This window comes from Aspergillus fumigatus, chromosome 5 (genome assembly GCF_000002655.1).
Source record: "Aspergillus fumigatus Af293 chromosome 5, whole genome shotgun sequence".
In the NCBI taxonomy this organism is placed as follows: Eukaryota; Fungi; Ascomycota; class Eurotiomycetes; order Eurotiales; family Aspergillaceae; genus Aspergillus; species Aspergillus fumigatus.
The window spans coordinates 2306528-2324514 of NC_007198.1; the positions used below are offsets into that span (position 1 = coordinate 2306528).

General features: G+C 47.6%; 4 protein-coding genes across 4 annotated transcripts; 3 read left to right on the plus strand and 1 right to left on the minus strand.

The window, feature by feature from the left end:
• Window positions 1–669: 669 nt before the first annotated feature.
• AFUA_5G08990 (putative transcription factor RfeG) lies at window positions 670–1682 on the minus strand (the record flags this gene model as incomplete). Its single annotated transcript, XM_748645.1, has 3 exons — window positions 670–1296; window positions 1391–1435; window positions 1536–1682. 3 exons carry the CDS (start codon window positions 1680–1682, stop codon window positions 670–672), a joined length of 819 nt encoding a protein of 272 aa, XP_753738.1.
• Window positions 1683–3788: 2106 nt separating this feature from the next.
• Window positions 3789–7486, plus strand: AFUA_5G09000 (DNA-directed DNA polymerase eta). Its single transcript, XM_748644.2, has one exon. The coding sequence runs from the start codon at window positions 5159–5161 to the stop codon at window positions 7175–7177; it is 2019 nt and encodes a 672-aa protein (XP_753737.1). The 5' UTR covers window positions 3789–5158; the 3' UTR covers window positions 7178–7486.
• A 254-nt stretch (window positions 7487–7740) lies between these two features.
• Window positions 7741–11277, plus strand: AFUA_5G09010 (uncharacterized protein). The gene is made up of 4 exons (XM_748643.2): window positions 7741–9207; window positions 9262–9346; window positions 9401–9992; window positions 10084–11277. The coding sequence occupies exons 1-4, from the start codon at window positions 8316–8318 to the stop codon at window positions 10342–10344; spliced, it is 1830 nt and encodes a 609-aa protein (XP_753736.1). The 5' UTR covers window positions 7741–8315; the 3' UTR covers window positions 10345–11277.
• A 3792-nt stretch (window positions 11278–15069) lies between these two features.
• On the plus strand, window positions 15070–17985 carry wsc3 (WSC domain-containing protein). The gene is made up of 5 exons (XM_748642.2): window positions 15070–15579; window positions 15678–16126; window positions 16186–16463; window positions 16561–17109; window positions 17170–17985. Exons 2-5 carry the CDS (start codon window positions 16021–16023, stop codon window positions 17185–17187), a joined length of 951 nt encoding a protein of 316 aa, XP_753735.2. The 5' UTR covers window positions 15070–15579; window positions 15678–16020; the 3' UTR covers window positions 17188–17985.
• Window positions 17986–17987: the final 2 nt, after the last annotated feature.

Sequence of the window (17987 nt, forward strand, 5' to 3'; positions counted from 1 at the left end):
GGATCAGCCAGATGCTCCCATCAGAATCAGGACTGTGGTAAAAGGCCGTTACACTCCTCGATTAAAACGAAAAGCAACCGGAAAGTGCATGAGAAACAGACAACCAGGACACCACCGACCAAGCAAATTGGGGATATTCCTCAGGACAGGAGAGAAGTATATGGAACAAAGTGCTTGATAAACCGCCGATACAATGCAAAGCCAGAAAAGCCACCTTTAGGAACTCGTTGCACAGATCTCTCTTCCAGCCATCCACACCTTTGGTATGTATATGGCAGGCCCGGCATTAGGAGTTGGATGCCATACGCCAGGCAAGGAAAGTATCGGCGAGTAGCGTCGCCTGAGGCGCCAAGTAAAATGTAACGGAAATTCCAAGGCTTATCCATGGCGATGTGTCCCGGACTCTCAAATCATGGCTCCACAAACTTGCAAGTCGGATATGGAGGCTTTTCTCAAAACATCTCCTTCGGCTTGGAATTTCCCAATGGCAAGATAAACAAGGCAGAGACCCCGTAGAACAGCCGGGATTAATATGCGCAGTACTCCAGGATGATTCTGTAGATTCATTATTTTCCAGGGTTGATTTACCCAGGATAGCCAAGGGTTTGTGCGACTCCTTGGAGGTATCATGATATAAGCAGCGAAGAAAAGGCATCAACTTTTGACTCTCTACCGGGTTCGACGCGGGGCCTGGCTCTCTCTTGTTGCCTGTGGCCTGTTGCGATCATACTCCGGGGTATATCTGGGATCCATTCCTATCCGGGGATCGGGAGCTGTTGTGGCAGGATAAGTCATTCCAGAGGTGACCGGGGAATAGTCCGACTCGGTTTCGTAGCCAGGTCCTGTGTAGCGTGGAGCATTACTTCTCCCGTTCTCATAGGGGTAGCCAGTGTTGCTCGTGTAGGTGTATGATGGGTGCATGTCGGCAGACACTGGGGGTTGGCCTGGAGCAGAGTAAGGGACTTGCGGAGGGTAAGGATTCTGTCCTGCCGCAAAAGGCGAATGACTTGAAGGATATGATGATGGAGCTGTGTATGGGGGGCTCTGGGTTGCACCGTACGGGGCCTGAGTGTACGGATCCACATAGGGTTGACTAGGTGGTTGTGGTGGTGACGGGCCTCCTTGCTGGCGCACTTCATGAATAGAAGAAGCTGCGTAAGGCGCTGGGACCACGTTAGGGGCTTGACGAACGTTGTAGTCGTGAATGTAACTACCTCTTGGATAGCCTTGGTCAGCCCGACGCATGACATCTGCTTCCCAGCGAGCGGAGTCCGCTTTGAGATCAGCAATCATCTCCTGAGCGCAACAGTCAGCCTGAATCCATCTATTTCTTCCTTTCTCGGGGCTTTCCACAGATTCGGACTGCGAAGGGGGTTTGCTTTGGACATACAGAAGTCAGATTTCGATAAGCACGGATGAAGTAGCCCTGGCGACCCTGTTCGCAATGAGTCAGTAGGAGAGCAAATGGTAAAGTAGGTTTTGACAGATTTGAACTGCTTGGTTGGTTCTAAGATAGGAGAGACTGGGAAACAGACATTATGGTTTCCGGGTCTTACGAGTGCATCATTTCCAAGGTAACGGCAAATGTCTGCTTGGATGACTTCCCGGCTAATTCCATCACCAGGGATAAAGTACTCGTTCTGACGCTCCGGGCGTCCTTCATATCCATGGCGTCCAGTCATTCTGTTCCAGGGAAAGGTATCCGGTATTAAGTGATTAAATGCAATGGATCCAAGTGGCCACAACGAAGTCCAGGGTAGTACAAGCAAGCAGCCGAGGTATCCGGGAAGTGGGAAGTTGATAAGATGCTCTCTTGGGTTGATTTCAAACGAAACAGCAACAAGTACGGTATTATTAGGCCGCGGCCAGGGAACTCCAAGGTTGATGGTTCAAGGCTTATCCGATAATTCCTTTCCGTCTCGCAAAAAGCACACACCTAATATGCAAGCCTCAAAGACGTGAACCGCTGGTTGCGTGATTATTATCTGGAGAAAGAAGAAATCCAGGGAGTGCGTATTTGTCCTCGGACGGCTGTCAAGGCTGTCTTCCAAGATCCTGAGGCGATTTCCTTTCTTTTCTTTTGTGTCTCTAGTGATCTAGATTCAAGGACCACGACCAAGTCATGCAAGGAAAAAGTCGAAATCCAGGCCGGAATAAATGGATGACCGAGGATCTGGGAGAGAAGGGATCAGGGGGTGAGGTTTTGCGTGAGGTGTCTCTCCGGTTTGGTGGTGGTGAGTTTGATACCAACACTCCAAGAGTTGCAAGGGAATTCCTCGGGCTGGCGGGGGGAAAATTGCCAGATTGCGCACTAGAAAGAACAGAAGGGAAGAAAGAAGAAGAAGGGGAAGAAAAATATCTACGCGAGAGAGAGAAGGGAAATGGACGGGGAGATAAGAGAGGCTAAAGACGCCAGCTCAGCGCACAGAGAGAGAGAGGGGGTGTGGGCATTTGGCACATTCGCAAGGGAAAAACAAGGGCTGGTGGGTTGTGCTTGTGCTCCTTCAATTCGACCAAGGGCGCGGTTGGCTCATTTGGGCTGTTGGGCCGGCGTATTGGGCTGCCTGGCCTTGTCTGGTGCCACGACGACTCCACCTTGTCATTGGTGAGAATTCCGAAAATAAATAATGATCGAGGCGAAAAGAAAGGTGAAAAAAGGATAAACAAATGATGATTACGAACTGACCTACCTACGGAGTAAGCATAATACTTACTAACCAGTTACTGTACGAGACCACCTTACCTCAGTTCCTAAGTCAAGGTACCTACCTACCTACCGAGAGAGGTTTCACATCCGATGACTGTGTTGAGGACTCCCCAAAACCTGCATGGTGACCAATACGGCTTGCAGGAGATCTTCCAGGTCTAGGCAGTCGCGCTTCCTGAAAAATAATTGTTGGATGCCGTCCGTCTGGCCGGTAATGCGTAGGTAAGGCAGGAGGCAAAGTATGAGACTCTTCGGGTCGTCTTATTGACGGCGAAACGGTCTATTGGCCGTCCTTCAATAGTTCAGAATATGAAGAACCTAACTTATGAAAGTAATGCAGATCGAAGCTGTCAGGTTGCACTGAATATCACCTGCTGTCATACTATCTGGCGTTCCAGCCAGTGGATAAACGCAGACGTGGGAAAGTTGAGACTCAAAAAGGCGACACTGAGTTGAAGGTAGATAGAAACGTTCAGAGAATGTATCAACAGTGAGTCGTGACTTCGACGCCCCGTTATGGTACTTAATGCTTTATCCGTCCATTTAATGAAGATAAGGTAGATCCGCCCATATGATCCTTTCCAGTGTTCGCTTATATAGCTGAATCTATTGTTAATCGACCTAGTGACTCATTTCGTAGCTCACACCTCATAGGCGTGCTGATATGCATGTCCAGTTGTTCAGTTTTGGAGTCTACAGTTTCTGGCTGGGGACAACTACTAAAATTACTAGCACCAGTCAGCAACAGAGGGAGAATTGAGCACTCCGTGTACGAAAACAGTGATAGACTGTAGCATGAAGAAATGGTAGAGCAGTCGAAGGAGAGGAGTTGGTGATTGGCCGTTGTCGTAGCGGGCAGGTAATCGGCAGAGTGCAGAGAGTTGGGCAGAAATGCGTGGCGGGCTAGAGGGCTCTTTGGGCATCCCAACCCGCTCATTTGTCGATCCAGTGTCTGGACCCAAGGCTTCAAGTGCGCCAATCTAAGGTAACAATTGTACCCGCACCGGGCCGCTAATCTACCTCTGGTTGTGCTGGGCGCTTTTCTGCCGTTCTTCCATGGATGAATTTCGTCATGTGAGGGAGCGGTACTTATGAGATACTGGGGGCCCCAGTGACAAACCGCCTCACTATGACCGGTGCATGCGAGGTACTCTTAAAAGTTTGAGACCCCTGCCTAACAAGGCCTCTGGTGGTGATCATGATCTCCTGTGGCCAATAGCTTTCCATGTCCATTTCCTCAGTTAAGGTACCTACTTACTACATTTACATCATCGTACTTAAGCACCCTCACTTTTACTTGGTTGGCGGCATGACCAGCTGCTCTTCATGATGATACAACACATTTTTCTCGGCTTTCCAGAATACGCAACATCCTAGCCTCGTCCAGCTTTTCTCCCTCGGTCGTCTTATTCGTAATGTGTCATCTTGAGCCTGATTGCATGATTCACGGCTTTGCTAGGAACCAGGACAGCAGACTCAGAACTTCTGGTAGAGGTCATTTTCGCAACCAAGTATAGAGTTTCATGAGCGAGTTTCCCTTTCCTTGATCCTTAAACTACTGCGTTGATGGTCGCGTGCTGGATGGCGCGGTCATAACTGCCTTGTACCCCCTACCTAAGATCGTCTATTCTTTGGAGGTCATCACCAGACATGGCATCTTCGTGATCCATGCCTTGTGAGCGGTAGAACTGCTGAGACATATATCTGCTGCTCAAATGATATCGCAGCAGGTGTCCTCTCTGTGCTGCATGGTCTCCATCAGTTACTGCACTTATCCTTCGGCCTTGCAGTTGCATGGAACAGAAGTTGCCCAATTGAGACCTACGTGCTTCCTGGGATACCGGTCAGCCGAAACCCTTTGGTCAATAATGTAGTCAATCCAACTGCAGAGTACTCGGACGTGATAAGTTCATAGTGCCCTCCCTTGGGAAGGCGCCTTATTAATTGAGAACAATGATTTTCCACTGTCTTGCTTTGAAGTACTCTTTCGCTACAGAGGTGTGCACAAGTCTTTGTAAATTCACCAAAGCCAAAATAGCATTTAGCAGGTCACATGCCTTCAATCCAATGACGCAGGAAGCATTCAGCTAGAATAATTCACCCTAGCGCACTTGAACCTATAGACCTATTCAAGCCCTCAATGACTGCCTATCTGAGTGAGGACATACCCACAGTTCAACCTTGAGGCATGGCTCTCTCACTCAATCTGAACAGTTGAATTGTCATTCTCGTCCACCTTCAATCGCATCGGAGCTAACTGTTTCGGGTAATGGCGGGGATCTCCGCCAAGACATCCCGAACCCATGTCTTTGGAGTCGACGCGACGTGCGCGAAGAGAACCAATTTTTCCGGACCAACGCATGGTGCATCGACGACGTTACACTCACAAATTCAAGCAAAGCACTTGATACATACAGACTTCGCCATGATTATAATACAGTTTACTTCGACATGTCTCGGTCGTCTCCTGTTCCATCTGCCGCTTTGTCTTCGCCCAGCAGCTCTGTGAAACACCAGTCTCAGTTCACTTATCGCCAACTACAGCTTCTACGTCAGGGCTCGACGGCGACTCCACTGAGGGTAATCGCTCATATCGACCTCGATGCCTTTTATGCACAATGTGAGATGGTACGGCTGGGAACGCCGAAGGAGGCGCCTCTCGCTGTACGGCAATGGGATTCGCTCATCGCGATCAATTATCCCGCTCGATCCTTCGGTATAAGCAGAATGATGTCAGCCAGCGAAGCACAGAAGCATTGTCCGGAGATTGTTCTGCAGCATGTGGCCACGTTTCGCGAGGGCGAGGGCGGGAAGTGGGCTTATAGGAAAGACGCATTTAAGAACATCAGTACAGATAAAGTATGCCTGGATCCTTATCGCGCAGAATCTCGAAAGATCCTGAAAGTGATGAAAGAAGAACTTTCAAGATGGCACGCGGGTCTCGTGGACAGCGAACATGAACCCTACTCTCACTATCAAGTTCAACCTTCTAGCCTCGAAAAGGCCAGTATTGACGAAGTATTTATCGACTTGTCGTCACTCGTCTATGCTTTATTGCTTCAGCGGTACCCGGAACTGCGTATCGAACCGCAAGGTGACGGACGCAGCACTCCGTTGCCTCGCCCCCCGACGACAGCGTTGGAATGGAATACCGAAGACTGCTTGATAGACCTTGATGAGAATGAGACGGAAGTTGATGATCCTGACTGGGATGATATTGCTATGCTCATAGGCTCGGAGATTGTTCGGTCAGTCCGAACAGCTGTCTGGAACAAGCTCAGCTATACCTGTTCCGGGGGGGTCGCCAGAAACAAGATGATGGCCAAGTTGGGAAGCGCTTGTAACAAGCCAAACAAGCAGACAATCGTCAGAAACCGCGCGATCCAGAATTTTCTGGGTAGCTTCAAGTTTACCAAGATCAGAATGCTTGGAGGCAAACTCGGAGACCAGGTGGCTACTCTCTTCGGTACAGAGCAAGTGAGCGATCTGCTACTGGTGCCACTCGAGCAATTTCGTGCTAAGTTTGATGATGCCACTGCCAGCTGGCTCTATGGAATCATTCGTGGTGAAGATAAGAGCGAGGTGAATCCAAGGACACAAATCAAGTCCATGTTATCCGCGAAGTCATTCAGGCCGAGCATCAATTCTGCAGACCAAGCCGAAAAGTGGCTGCGGATCTTCGCAGCCGATATTTACGGTCGCCTTGTTGAGGACGGTGTGCTTGAAAACAGACGCCGTCCGAAAACTATTGCTCTGCATCATAGACAAGGCGGTCAAGTACGCTCTCGCCAACTTCCTATTCCGGGTTCGGCAACAATCGACGAGGGTCTTTTGTTCGAACTTGGTAGAACATTGCTCCGGCAGGTCATAGGTGATGGACGTGCATGGCCATGTGCCAACCTCTCCTTGAGCGTTGGCGGCTTTGAGGATGGTGTCAACAAGAACCAGGCGATAGATAGCTTTTTACTTCGAGGCAAACCGGCGAAAAGTGCCGCTCCAGCTGGGAGAAATCCGGACGCAGCGGAACGGACAGGGTCAGATTATCATGTCGAAAAACGAAGGAAGATCGATAGCAGCGGGATCAGGCGCTTCTTCAATTCACCCTCTGAATTTTCCGCTGAAGCTATCTCCTTAGACTCGGATTCAGCAGAATTTGGTGAGAAAAATGAAGACAGCTGTACAGGTGCACTTCACCACGAGTCATCTTTGCCAGATGCTCAAACGATGGCAACCCCATACGCTTCATATACCTGCCATCGGTGCCAGAAATCAGTCCCAATCGATGAACAGAACGAGCATGAAGATTGGCATTTCGCCAAAGACCTCGAACTTGAAGAAAGACAGATAGCTAGAAAGAATCAGCAGATGCCGCGTCCGAATAATTCGGATACGCTTCAAGCTCGTGGAAGAGGTGATCGCAGTGCTCGCGGAAAGCCAGAGAAGGGACAGACCCGTCTCAATTTTGGATGATGGCTCGATTAGCTCTCGCTCTAACATCTGACAATCTCCCGGTCTGCTAAATAGCGGCCACACTGCCAACAGTGTAGGCGTATCAATCAAGTATTTACAAAAACCCTATGAATGTTTTAAGTGTTACTGATATCAATTTCACACTATTAAGCTTGATTGATGGTGCATGGTCTCTTCCTCGATGAAGCATTCCATGACCTATAAATTACGTTGATGATATAGTAGACCTTTCCATTATTAGCACATGTGATGCCTCACGGCATTCAGGAGATTATTAGTCTCTCCAGTATAACCATCGTGCGTAGGAGCATTATTGAGCTAGCATAGCGCGGGCTCAATTGGCTGTCTATGGCTCAAACATGTTCAGAAAGCTGCAACTTGCACCTGGCCCTGTATTGAGGTGATACATATAACTGAAAAATGGGTCTACCCTATGTCATCACATAAGAATTTTCTCAGTAGAATTATATCAACTAAGATGTTTGCTCTGAGAGGACTGACATGTAGCGAGAGAGCTAGTCCACAGTTGAATATGCGTAAGAAATTACTGAGAGCATGTCACTCTTCAATGAATGCCATCGCCAAGCGAGATACCATAGTTTTCATCTCTCTTATTCGAAACCGCTGAACTAGTACCTGACTTGATTCATAAGTCACTGAACCACGGTTCAAGGGACTATGGACCTATTTTGAATGTCGGCATTTTTAGTTCCTGCTCTTGTTCTATGAAAAATCATCGCGGCTTCAAGTTCTGCGCTGGATTGGTCGTATCTACGTCTCACCGACAATGACTACTGCACGGCATCCTGCACCAATGACATCAACAGTTGGCTGTGTTTCTGGACAGGAACTTGTTCGTTGGCAAGGCTTAATCCATGCATTTTACGTCAAAGCAAGCTACGCTTCCCGTCAGCATTTTCTGGCCCTCGTCAGCTTCTGAAATTCATCATCGAGCAGCTTTGTTCGGTATCTGCCTGCGGTCGTCTGGGACCCGTCAATATTACCTACCCCTCGTGCCGTGCCCCTCACCTAAGATTTCGATGTGTAGAAAAGCACGACACAATTAAACCGTACTGCTTTCATCGCTCAGATTTTCTTTCCCTTCAGTGGACAGTCTTGCATCACTCAGATTTTGGATATGTCCCGACGAGGACGAAACCATGACTACTACGAGGAGCACTTCTACGAAAAAGAGAGCGATACATATCGACGTCCGCAGCGGTCTCGACACAAGCGCTTCGCCCAAGACGATGAATACGATGAATTGAAACATGGAAGTCGAATGTCCCCGCCACTTCCCGTGGACGAGTTGACGCGTCTACACATACAAGAACGGTCAAAGCCCGACTTTATTCATGAGAGCTTTGATCCACCGCGGTACCCTGGCCCTCTCGCTGTGATGCGAGAGAGGGAGGAAAATGAGATGGACATGCTTCCGCCAGAGACATTGAGGGGCTACGAGCTGGACAGGCACGAGCGTCGTGAGCGACCTCGGCATAGGAGAACTGCTAAGGGGGAGGATGTTTATTTTCAGGAGAAATCGCAAAGACAGAGGTATACAAGGGCTGAATATGACGAGGGAGAATTTGAGCTGCAAAGGGAAAGGCCATCAATACCGCGATCCAACTTGGATAGCGATGAGGAACTTGTACGTTTACGTAGCGACAAGAAAGGGAAGAAAGGCTCGCGCGTGAAGCACGCGGATCTTGAGATTGAGCGAGATGAGCTTTATCGCCGTGGGTCTGACGCCAGGTGGGAGCACACCAGGCTTCACAGTGATGTTAGAGAACGCACACCAGCAGCACACTTACGATCCCACCGGCACCGGCAGCCGGATGGAGACGAAGAGGATGCAGAGGATATCATTATCCAAAGAGATGAGCGGAGGGGTCGAAGCGGCAGGTTCAAGGAAAAGGAAAAGATTACCATGCGAGAAAGAGAAATCTCGACGTCTCCGGAGTCGCCAAGTTCGAGAGAGCTTTCGCAGGTCCGGAAGTCTCATGTTACATCTCGTGAACGCATGAGAGATGGTGAGTTTTGACATTTCGCGCTCAAATCAGATGCTTATTTCCCATTTGTCTCAGGTTATGAACTGCCTCGTGCACCACTTGCACCCAGTCCAGATCCTTCTTCTCCAAGTAGCTTCGAGGAGTTGGAGATTCGTCACCGGTAAGCCGATGATCATTCCATTGAAGTTCGAACAACATGCTTACTTTGGTTTAGTACACGGGGACGCCCAAGGAAGGAGAAGATTATTATAGAACGACGCGATGATACTTCACCTCCATCAATACTTTCATCCTCAGAATCAGGCAACAAAAGCGAGGACGAACTTGACATCACTCACGCAAATCTCAAGACCTCAAACAGAAGAGAGGACGTTTTGATTATGGAACGTCAACCCCAACCCCACGAGAGTGATGAAGAGGTCCATGTCTTTGAGGAGGAACAGTACACCCGGCACGATGCGGGAGGGCCTCAGCGACGGAGCACACCTACAGTCACGATTGAAGATAAAGCGATAGTTCGGGCCGATTCAGGAAGTCATGGCAGTGCAGACCAGCAGATGCGACGGGAGCGCCGTGTATCCACACAGCGATCCCGATCCATCAAGGGCCACAGAAGGCTGTCTGACGAGAACATCGACTGCAAAGACGGTCGAATCGGACGGCGATACATTGGCGTAAAAGACAAGCGAGATCGACTCTGGACAGAAATCACCAAGGACCTGGTGGTCAGGGAGGCCATTGAGCGGGCCGGCTATGAATACGAGGAAACGGACTCGTTCTATTACATATTCTCGTATCTTGGATATGTGAGTCTAGGCCCTCTTGTCCAAGCCCACACTTCCTCCTGTAAATTTCGTGGCTGCCTCCAGCCCGGCTGACAGCTCTCCACAATCATAGGACGATATATCGGCTCTTGTCGCACTATCGGAGGACATCCGCCGCGCACGACGCCAACGAATTCAGGAGATCAGGAGGGAGCGAGGCTCCATGCGTATTCCATTTGCACCTGAGCCAGTTACACCCGCTCCCGTGTTACCGGGGAGGCCGCCGTCTCCGCGCCTCCGGACTCGGGATGAGCGGAGACTTAAGAAAGAGCGGGAGCTCATTATTGAAGAAGGACGGTGGAGACCAGGTCCAGCTCCATTGAAGAGATGGTGACGGATCAAGTTCGCACCACCATTGAGACTGATTAGAGTGTTGGTTGGTCAAACGGTCGCCCGACATTCTCAATCCTCTTAAGGTTCTCAGCCTGAAATAGATACCGACGACAGATACCCAGTTTTTATTTTCACTTCCTGTTTGTCAGCTACCTCTCGAAGTTTATTGCTATATCATTCTCCAGATGCTCCTATGACCCTTAGCAGACACATGTTGGTCTGTTGGGTCAGCGAATGCAGGCCCCTGGTCAATCTTGTACTCTGAAACAGCAGTAGGAAGCTGAAGACATGCCCAGCTTGTATCAAGAGTATGCATCAAATGGTATTTGAGCAACTGATGGAATCGACTACCTTATCCACAGCTGACCATCCCACACCCTTCAGAATTTATTTATATGGCAGATGACGTGGATCTCGGGAGTACCGTTAGTGCCATTCGATATGTTCCAAACATGCAGCTAAAGGCACCGAATGACCGATCAACTGTCTCAGAATTGTGGGTACCGGTATTAGTAGTACCCTGGGTACTTCTTTTCATGTATGGTAAATGATCCTCCTCGATGGATGTAACCAAACATGGCACGCGTATTTTGTATTTATGCATTAGCAATTTGATAGTTCAGACTTCCAGGAGTACAGAGTACGGCAATGAGTGTGGCAAAGGGAGAAAGGAACCTCCATAGAGACCCCATTCGTATATCAGGTACGGAGTAGTTTAAGTACGTACGTCGAATAGCGAGCCAGAGGCGTTGATAAGCGATGCATCTGATGTTTGGTGCCTGTTGTCTAAGGCCTGCAGCGAAACGGATGAATATGAAAGCCAAACACAACAAATCCAAGCGGAAAAGCTTATTCAGAGTCCACAACTTCGATGTGTAATTCTGAAGAGTAGTGCACTCCAAATTTAGGGCCAGACACGACATCGAAATTACCCATGACATAAAAGGAGAAGGGAAGACAACGCCACAGAGGTCAAAAACTTGAGTTTCCACAATGGAAATATATCGGCGCAACGGGAATGGCTGCACTGCCACCAAGGCATTAAGTTAGACTAGTGGTCAAGTGCCAACTACAGATGCTACTTATTTTAGTTCTGGCTCAATCCGTTCGCTTCGGCCTGTTGTTGTTCTGTGTTTGATGGAGTTTGGTTTGACTCCCGTTGGAACAATCTGTATAACCTTCTTGGATGAAACTGAAGAAGATATATAAGAACGAACCACTCGAATTCTGCCAGTTTACCTATCTTTTTAAGAAAATCAGTCAGCTGAGAGTTCTTCTGTAAATACTGTGTATACTCAGAGTAGGTAGCTGTACCGAAAAGGTCTAGATAGTGCCTGGACTCATGAAGTAAGGGATCGGCAATGGCAAATCGGCGAATCGAGGGGCATCCATAACTCCACTTTCATTCCTTCAGCCACAATTAAAAAAATGAAGGACGGAGGATCGACTGGGTACTTGAAAGCTAGTGGGAGTGGTGAAAATTACCAATGCAAACGTTTGTGCACTTGATGTTAAGGTAACATTACAGGTCCTGTTGTTGGTAAGGTATCCAGAGACGTTTCTCAACAGTCGTGTACACTGACAAAAGCCACATGATCGTCAACTTCAACGGTGTACAAAGACATGTGTCTTGTCAAACCACCGAGTCAAACCAGATGTGTTGAACAGGCTCAGAAGGCTTTCCGCTGGTGATGGTCAAGTGTTCAGCTGCATTCTCCTCGGTATTCTTGGAAGTAGACTCGAACCTAAGCCGTTGGAAGTCACTGTCGTTATCTACCTACATACTCGGCTTGACAATCCCAAATAGTACCTACAGAGTAGACGTTCCTTGCTCTCATAACCGCCTATCAGTCCCGACAAGCTCAACCTAAGGAAGAGTACGAACGACTGACCGAAACCAGGAACTCAGAGAGAAATTCAGAAGGCGGGGTTCGCGTTCTTATCAAGACCAGATACACCACTAAAACTTCCTTACAGTTGTCGTCACTTGCCTTTGTGCCGCTGGAACGATCAGAAGTAGAGCTTCGATTGTAAGTGCTGCAGACTCCAGTGATGCAACTCTCGATTCGCATAAGTGTGAGATCCTTCGTCTGCAGGATGCCGGAAAGCATGGAACGCATGTTTTATTCTTTGTACATCTTTAGTCTGAGTTGACCTTTCCTACCTTGGGGTGATTCGTGGTACATAGTGCTCTGTAGTCACATACATAGCGCACTTGAGCTGAGAGTAGGTAGCGATCATACAGCTAAGGTGACGTCGTGAGTGGGATTTGTTTGAGTAAGTCCGCGCAACCGTTCCTGAGCGTCTTGGGGGGATGAGATGATGAGAAAAAAAAGACTTTGGAAAGTGTCATTCCAAAATTTCTCCACAATGAGTAGACGAATCCATGAGCAACAGCAACATAAGTTGAATGGTAGGCATATCACAAACATAGCAGAAATATATGTCCAAGTACCTCAGCTGATAGTAATACTATTGACGATGATTGCTGTTGTATTTCGACGGAAAGCATGACACTGAAAGGCAATTGCATACTTTTGGAGTTCCAGATCCAAGGATCGCCGGGTTGCTTCTGGGTTGTCTAAACTTTCACACTACACAGTACATAAGTGTTTTCGTCATCATGATCAACCTCGTGGATGCAGCCCTCATGCGCCAAAGTATAACAGATTTACGTTCCTGTACATCAACCGCTGGCATGAAGTCACTAGTGGAAGAGATATGGGCTCATAAGTCGATCAGGCCTAGGATATATCATTTACAACAACTATGGATTTCCTCAGTGGCCGCTCTTAGGCACCAGCACGGGATGAATTGAGGGGGTACCTTGGTAGGGCAACATGGCCAACCATAAACCCTGTGCCTTAAAAGATGCTTGATTGAAGGTCGGATGCAGGACAAAACATGAGATCCGAGATTACTCCTGTCAAATGCTCTAAGTACAGAATTAATATTCTAGACCATCCATTTGTTTCCCTAATCCAGCAACCCAGTTGCTGGAGTGGCAATCCACTTTTCTAGAAACCTTTTCTTGATATTTGTGCATGGCTGAAAAGTGCTGATTCAGACTTGAGTATCCGCTTATTTTCCAAGCTCACATTCAAATAGATAATGGATCGGCTTCCATTCTCAGGCCTCGTCTGCTCGATTGAGATCGGACATCCCGAAGAATTACCTTGGGAAGGGAACACAGGTACTCCGCATATCAAAATGGTATGTAACGATTTGGAATCAGTATCATCTGCAGACTGTTGGTCCCACAAAATCCAATGAGAGTTTTCACATCGGAGTCCGTGCTCCTTTCTTGGGCGCTGAGTTGCTTGGAAATCGACGGGATGACACGGTAGATCCATTCCCAGTACCATCTGTAAGGTAAATTTTGTAATCAGGTACGAATTATGTATGTAAAAGCAATATGAATAGTGAAATTGCATTTCACAATTTTCAGCCTACATTGCAGAATGCCAAGTAAAATTATTCGTTCAGGGCTCGTACACGTACGGAGCACCTTACGTATGCCTGATTTCTCAAGCTTGTGGTTGGTGAGTGAAATGACGCGGCCGATGGATAAGGTATGTCTCTTAATTGTCTACAGTGCCATACGACTATGTAGTCTGTAAGGAATTGATATTCATGAGTTCTTTCAATCTAGTCAGATAGTGACATGGCTACATCCATGCATGCCGGGAAGGTTATGCCTTCAAAGTACTTAAGCTTCAAACTTGCCTGGTTAACATCTAAGAGATTCCAACCTGATATTCATCTGCCTCCGTAAAAAAAAATCGATTCTCATTAGTAGGTAGGTAAATGGATTTCATCTCCCAGCATATGAAGCAAGAATTGGCCATTATACAATTGTGTACGGCAGCAATGCGAGGCCCATTGCTCCCAGAGTAAGGTACCATCTATAGTTTTTGCTGGGATGCCTTATCTATTGATGTTGCTGAAGCTCGAAACAAACTCACTGACTGATCTTTGATCTGATGTTCTTTTAGAATCATTGAATGAATGTGAAGTACGTTTAGACAAGCACTTTGATAGACAGTGCCTGATGCTCTCTTAGACTCAAAGCAACCTTATTATGACAGGAAACCTAAATGGCATCTGTATCATAGCGCCAGTCCTAGCAAACATTACTGCATTATGAAGGATGAACATACCCATCTCGGAGCATCTACAAAAATCTGCATAATAATCAGACACATCTTGTCGTACGTATTTCTTTGGGAGACAGAATTGCAGCCCCCTTCTCGTAGAAAAAGGCTGTCGCGGACTTTCAGGTCTGGCCAGTAGAGCTCCACTGCCATTCGGGTAGGATGCTATGAGAGGTACTAGGTATGTTGATTCCTCCCATTGATGTCTTTGAATGTATCCTAGATTTTTTTTCTCCAGCACAGAGTTCGAATTGCAAGGTGATCAGCTTGTCTGCTATGGACTATTGTTTCTTTCTATTTGAGCTTCAGGATTGAGTAAAAATAGCAAATTACTGTAGCGAGTGACCAACTTACGCAAGTATTTCTGTCTTCCTGGGATTCATTTTTAGAGGCTGCTCTAAGGCTCTGTGTGGAACCCGTATGGATCCACTTACCCTGTCACAATTTACCTAGGTCATTGTTTTTGTTTACAAGGTAACTATACTTCCTTAGGTAAGGTACCTACAGCATTCCTGTTATTTTACACAGCGATAAAATATATTGACATCTCAATGGTCCAACTTTCTGATATCGTACCACTATGTACGGAGTATTGACATCTACAGAGTATTATTGTTATTATTCTTATCATTATTTTTAAGTTTCGAACTACCTAGTGGACAAAGATCCTGGTCTACAAAGTACTAAATACTTGCTTCCTAAGTTCCCAGTTTCCATTGCAGGATGTAAATTAATTCACCCAACCAACTCGCAACCTTATCATTGTTCGATTCTGTTCGACTCTCTCCCACTGTCAAACCACATCCTCCCTCTGCCTCATCCATCCCGCCCCCTTTCTGATATCTTGTTTCTTTTGACATCCGGGGGTTTCCACTCGCTTCGTCTCTCCCTGTCTCTCGTTCTAGCTCCTCCTACTTTCCCGGTCGCTCGACATTCACTCTCTGGCTCCATGCCTAGGAGCCTCTCATCGGCTTCTGATTCGCCAAATGCCTCATTCTGAGCCCCGTCACAAAAAGCAAGTCTAAGTTCAACTTGAAAATTCTTCTGCTTGGAGGCTCTCCAGCCTCAATTCAGTTACTCTGGTAAGTGACTCCCTGACTGGATTTGCACTTTTATTTATCTCCTAGGTGCCATCAAAACCCTGGCTCATACTGGACCCGCACGACTGAACTACTCTTAGGTACCAGAAGTTATCCATATATCTGCAGGATTGGGGAGGGTCGTTAAATAGCCGACGATTGAATTCTCTGAGGCTATTCACCCACGGAGCAGATGCTCTTAGCGTCTTATAGCTTGCCGTAAACGCTTCGTCGATCTAACGATTATCCTATTCCACCTGCCGACCATAACTACAGGATCCCCTGGGGACAAGCCCAGGTGCACGTCGAGCATAGTAAGGGTGGGATCGTTCATAGGATTGCACGGGTTCAGAAGTTTGCCGAATAAGGGGTGAACACGGACGGCACACAAAAGCAGGGGTGGGAATACTATATCTCCTAATCTACACTTGCCAAGATTTCGCCATGGTTTTCGACTTGAGTTTTCTGCTGTTGGCTTCACTTGCATCGCCAGTTGCTTCCGCTATCACCTACTGCTCTTCCGTGAACACTGGTTCTTCGTACTCTGCCAGTAGGTAGCCCTGACCACCTCTCTCTGCCACCAAGTGATATCTAATCTTCTTCTTACAGACATCAGCATTTATCAGTCGAATGGACTCTGCACGGACACCTGCAACGCTGATTATGCCTTCGCAATCCTCCAGGGGAAACAATGCTGGTGCTCGAACATAGCACCCAACAAAGCTACGAACACCGACATTTCCGATTGTGCCGTAGGATGTCCGGGATATCCGACAGACAGTTGCGGAGATGCCTCTAAGGGCCTGTATGCTTATATTCAAATGTCTTTACATAATCCTTCGGGCACAGCAGCTGCTCCATCCTCGACAGACTCGACAAAGTCCACGGTCAGTAGCCTTTGCCTCGAACTTCGTCCCCACGCGACTCATTTATTGCCAACCGGCCCAATAAGCCATTGAACTCTGGTTGCTAACGTCACTGTAGTCCGACAAATCCAAAACAGAGACCACTGACTCTAAAACAACTACCACAGCACCTACAACTACTCATAATACTGTCTCGATTCAGACCGTTGCTGGTATTGTGAAGACTATAACAGTCCCGGGTACGGAACCAACTGCGACACCGACCTCAGCCTTGTCAGATTCACAAAATGAAGATTCTGGTGTTTCGGGCGGGACTATTGCAGGCGCAGTTGTTGGCGCTGTCGGTGGCTTAGCGGCAATCGTCGCGATTATCTTCTTCGTCCTTGCATCCAAACGTCGCTCGCGAGCCCAGAGCCCCGATGGGAGCGTTTCAAATGTTCTGCTCGACGGGAGGCAAAGCAAGGGCTCTCAGATGAGTTTCGTGAAGGGCATGTTCTCTGATGGGCATAGTCACACATTATCCACCGGATCGACGATAACACCCCAACGTATGCCAACTTTCACTGATAACCGCTTGAAAACGGACGCTGTACTTTACGGGAACGGGCGTCGGGATAGCGACGTGTCGCTCCAGGATAATGAAGACTACTCGCGTCCGGTGCTGCGGGTTAGTATTTCCCTAGTCGCGCACGCCTTGACAAGTTTGGTACTGATACACCTTTCATAGCTAACCAACCCTGATTAAACACGGAATCCGTGCACACGAATTTCTTTGCTTTCTGCATCTTGGAATCTCCTTACCTTGTGAATTCAACTTGTGCGACTCTGCAAAATCAGCGGTCTTATGATACCCAACTCTCACATAATCCTTCTTTTCTTCCTTGCATTTGAAGCATCGTCCTTCCTTCGGTCTTAATGACTGCAAGCTCCGGGGCACACAACTCGTCCATGGCTGCGCGAATCCGAACACCAGTGGAGCATTTGCGAGTTTATGAACGATAGTCAAGTCCTTCCGATTGGAGGAAATTTTTATTTCTCCATGAGATACGATTTTCATTTACAGCCTATGTTCTCTTTTGAGCTTCGCTTTGTTTTGCTACCACTGAACATTGTGTACTTTTGTACATCAGAAACCGCATGGCAGCTGTGTTAATGGTTAGGAGTACATAATGGGTTTCAGACTGCCAGTCTTGATGTTGGTGTCTTCACTAAACCCTCCTCTGCCCGTCTTATTGTTTGAGTGCATTTCTCGTTCATCAGGTCTCACGAATTTCCTTCAGTTCCCTGTCCAAATAGAATTGTGAGCTGGACGAGTACAAAGTAATTGAGACTACAAATTCTCCGGGAGAGATTCATCTGTCATAGGTCTACTGTATTACTCTTTCAATGGGACTAGGCACGCTCATTCCATGCTATGTAATATATATCATTGCAGCAAATCTCTCAGAAGCTTGCAGCTAGCGGATCTGTCTGTTCAAGCAAAAGTAAAACAATGAGGCAGATTAGACTAACCCGAACCAATGCTGTTCAAAGAACCAACAAGCC

Coding starts and splice junctions, on each gene's coding strand:
- wsc3 (XM_748642.2), top strand. CDS start 16,021: ATGGTTTTCGACTTGAGTTTTCTGCTGTTGGCTTCACTTGCATCGCCA. Junction 16,127..16,185: donor TGGTTCTTCGTACTCTGCCA/GTAGGTAGCCCT, acceptor TTCTTCTTACAG/ACATCAGCATTTATCAGTCG. Junction 16,464..16,560: donor CAGACTCGACAAAGTCCACG/GTCAGTAGCCTT, acceptor ACGTCACTGTAG/TCCGACAAATCCAAAACAGA.
- AFUA_5G09010 (XM_748643.2), top strand. CDS start 8,316: ATGTCCCGACGAGGACGAAACCATGACTACTACGAGGAGCACTTCTAC. Junction 9,208..9,261: donor TCGTGAACGCATGAGAGATG/GTGAGTTTTGAC, acceptor CATTTGTCTCAG/GTTATGAACTGCCTCGTGCA. Junction 9,347..9,400: donor GAGTTGGAGATTCGTCACCG/GTAAGCCGATGA, acceptor ACTTTGGTTTAG/TACACGGGGACGCCCAAGGA.
- AFUA_5G09000 (XM_748644.2), top strand. CDS start 5,159: ATGTCTCGGTCGTCTCCTGTTCCATCTGCCGCTTTGTCTTCGCCCAGC.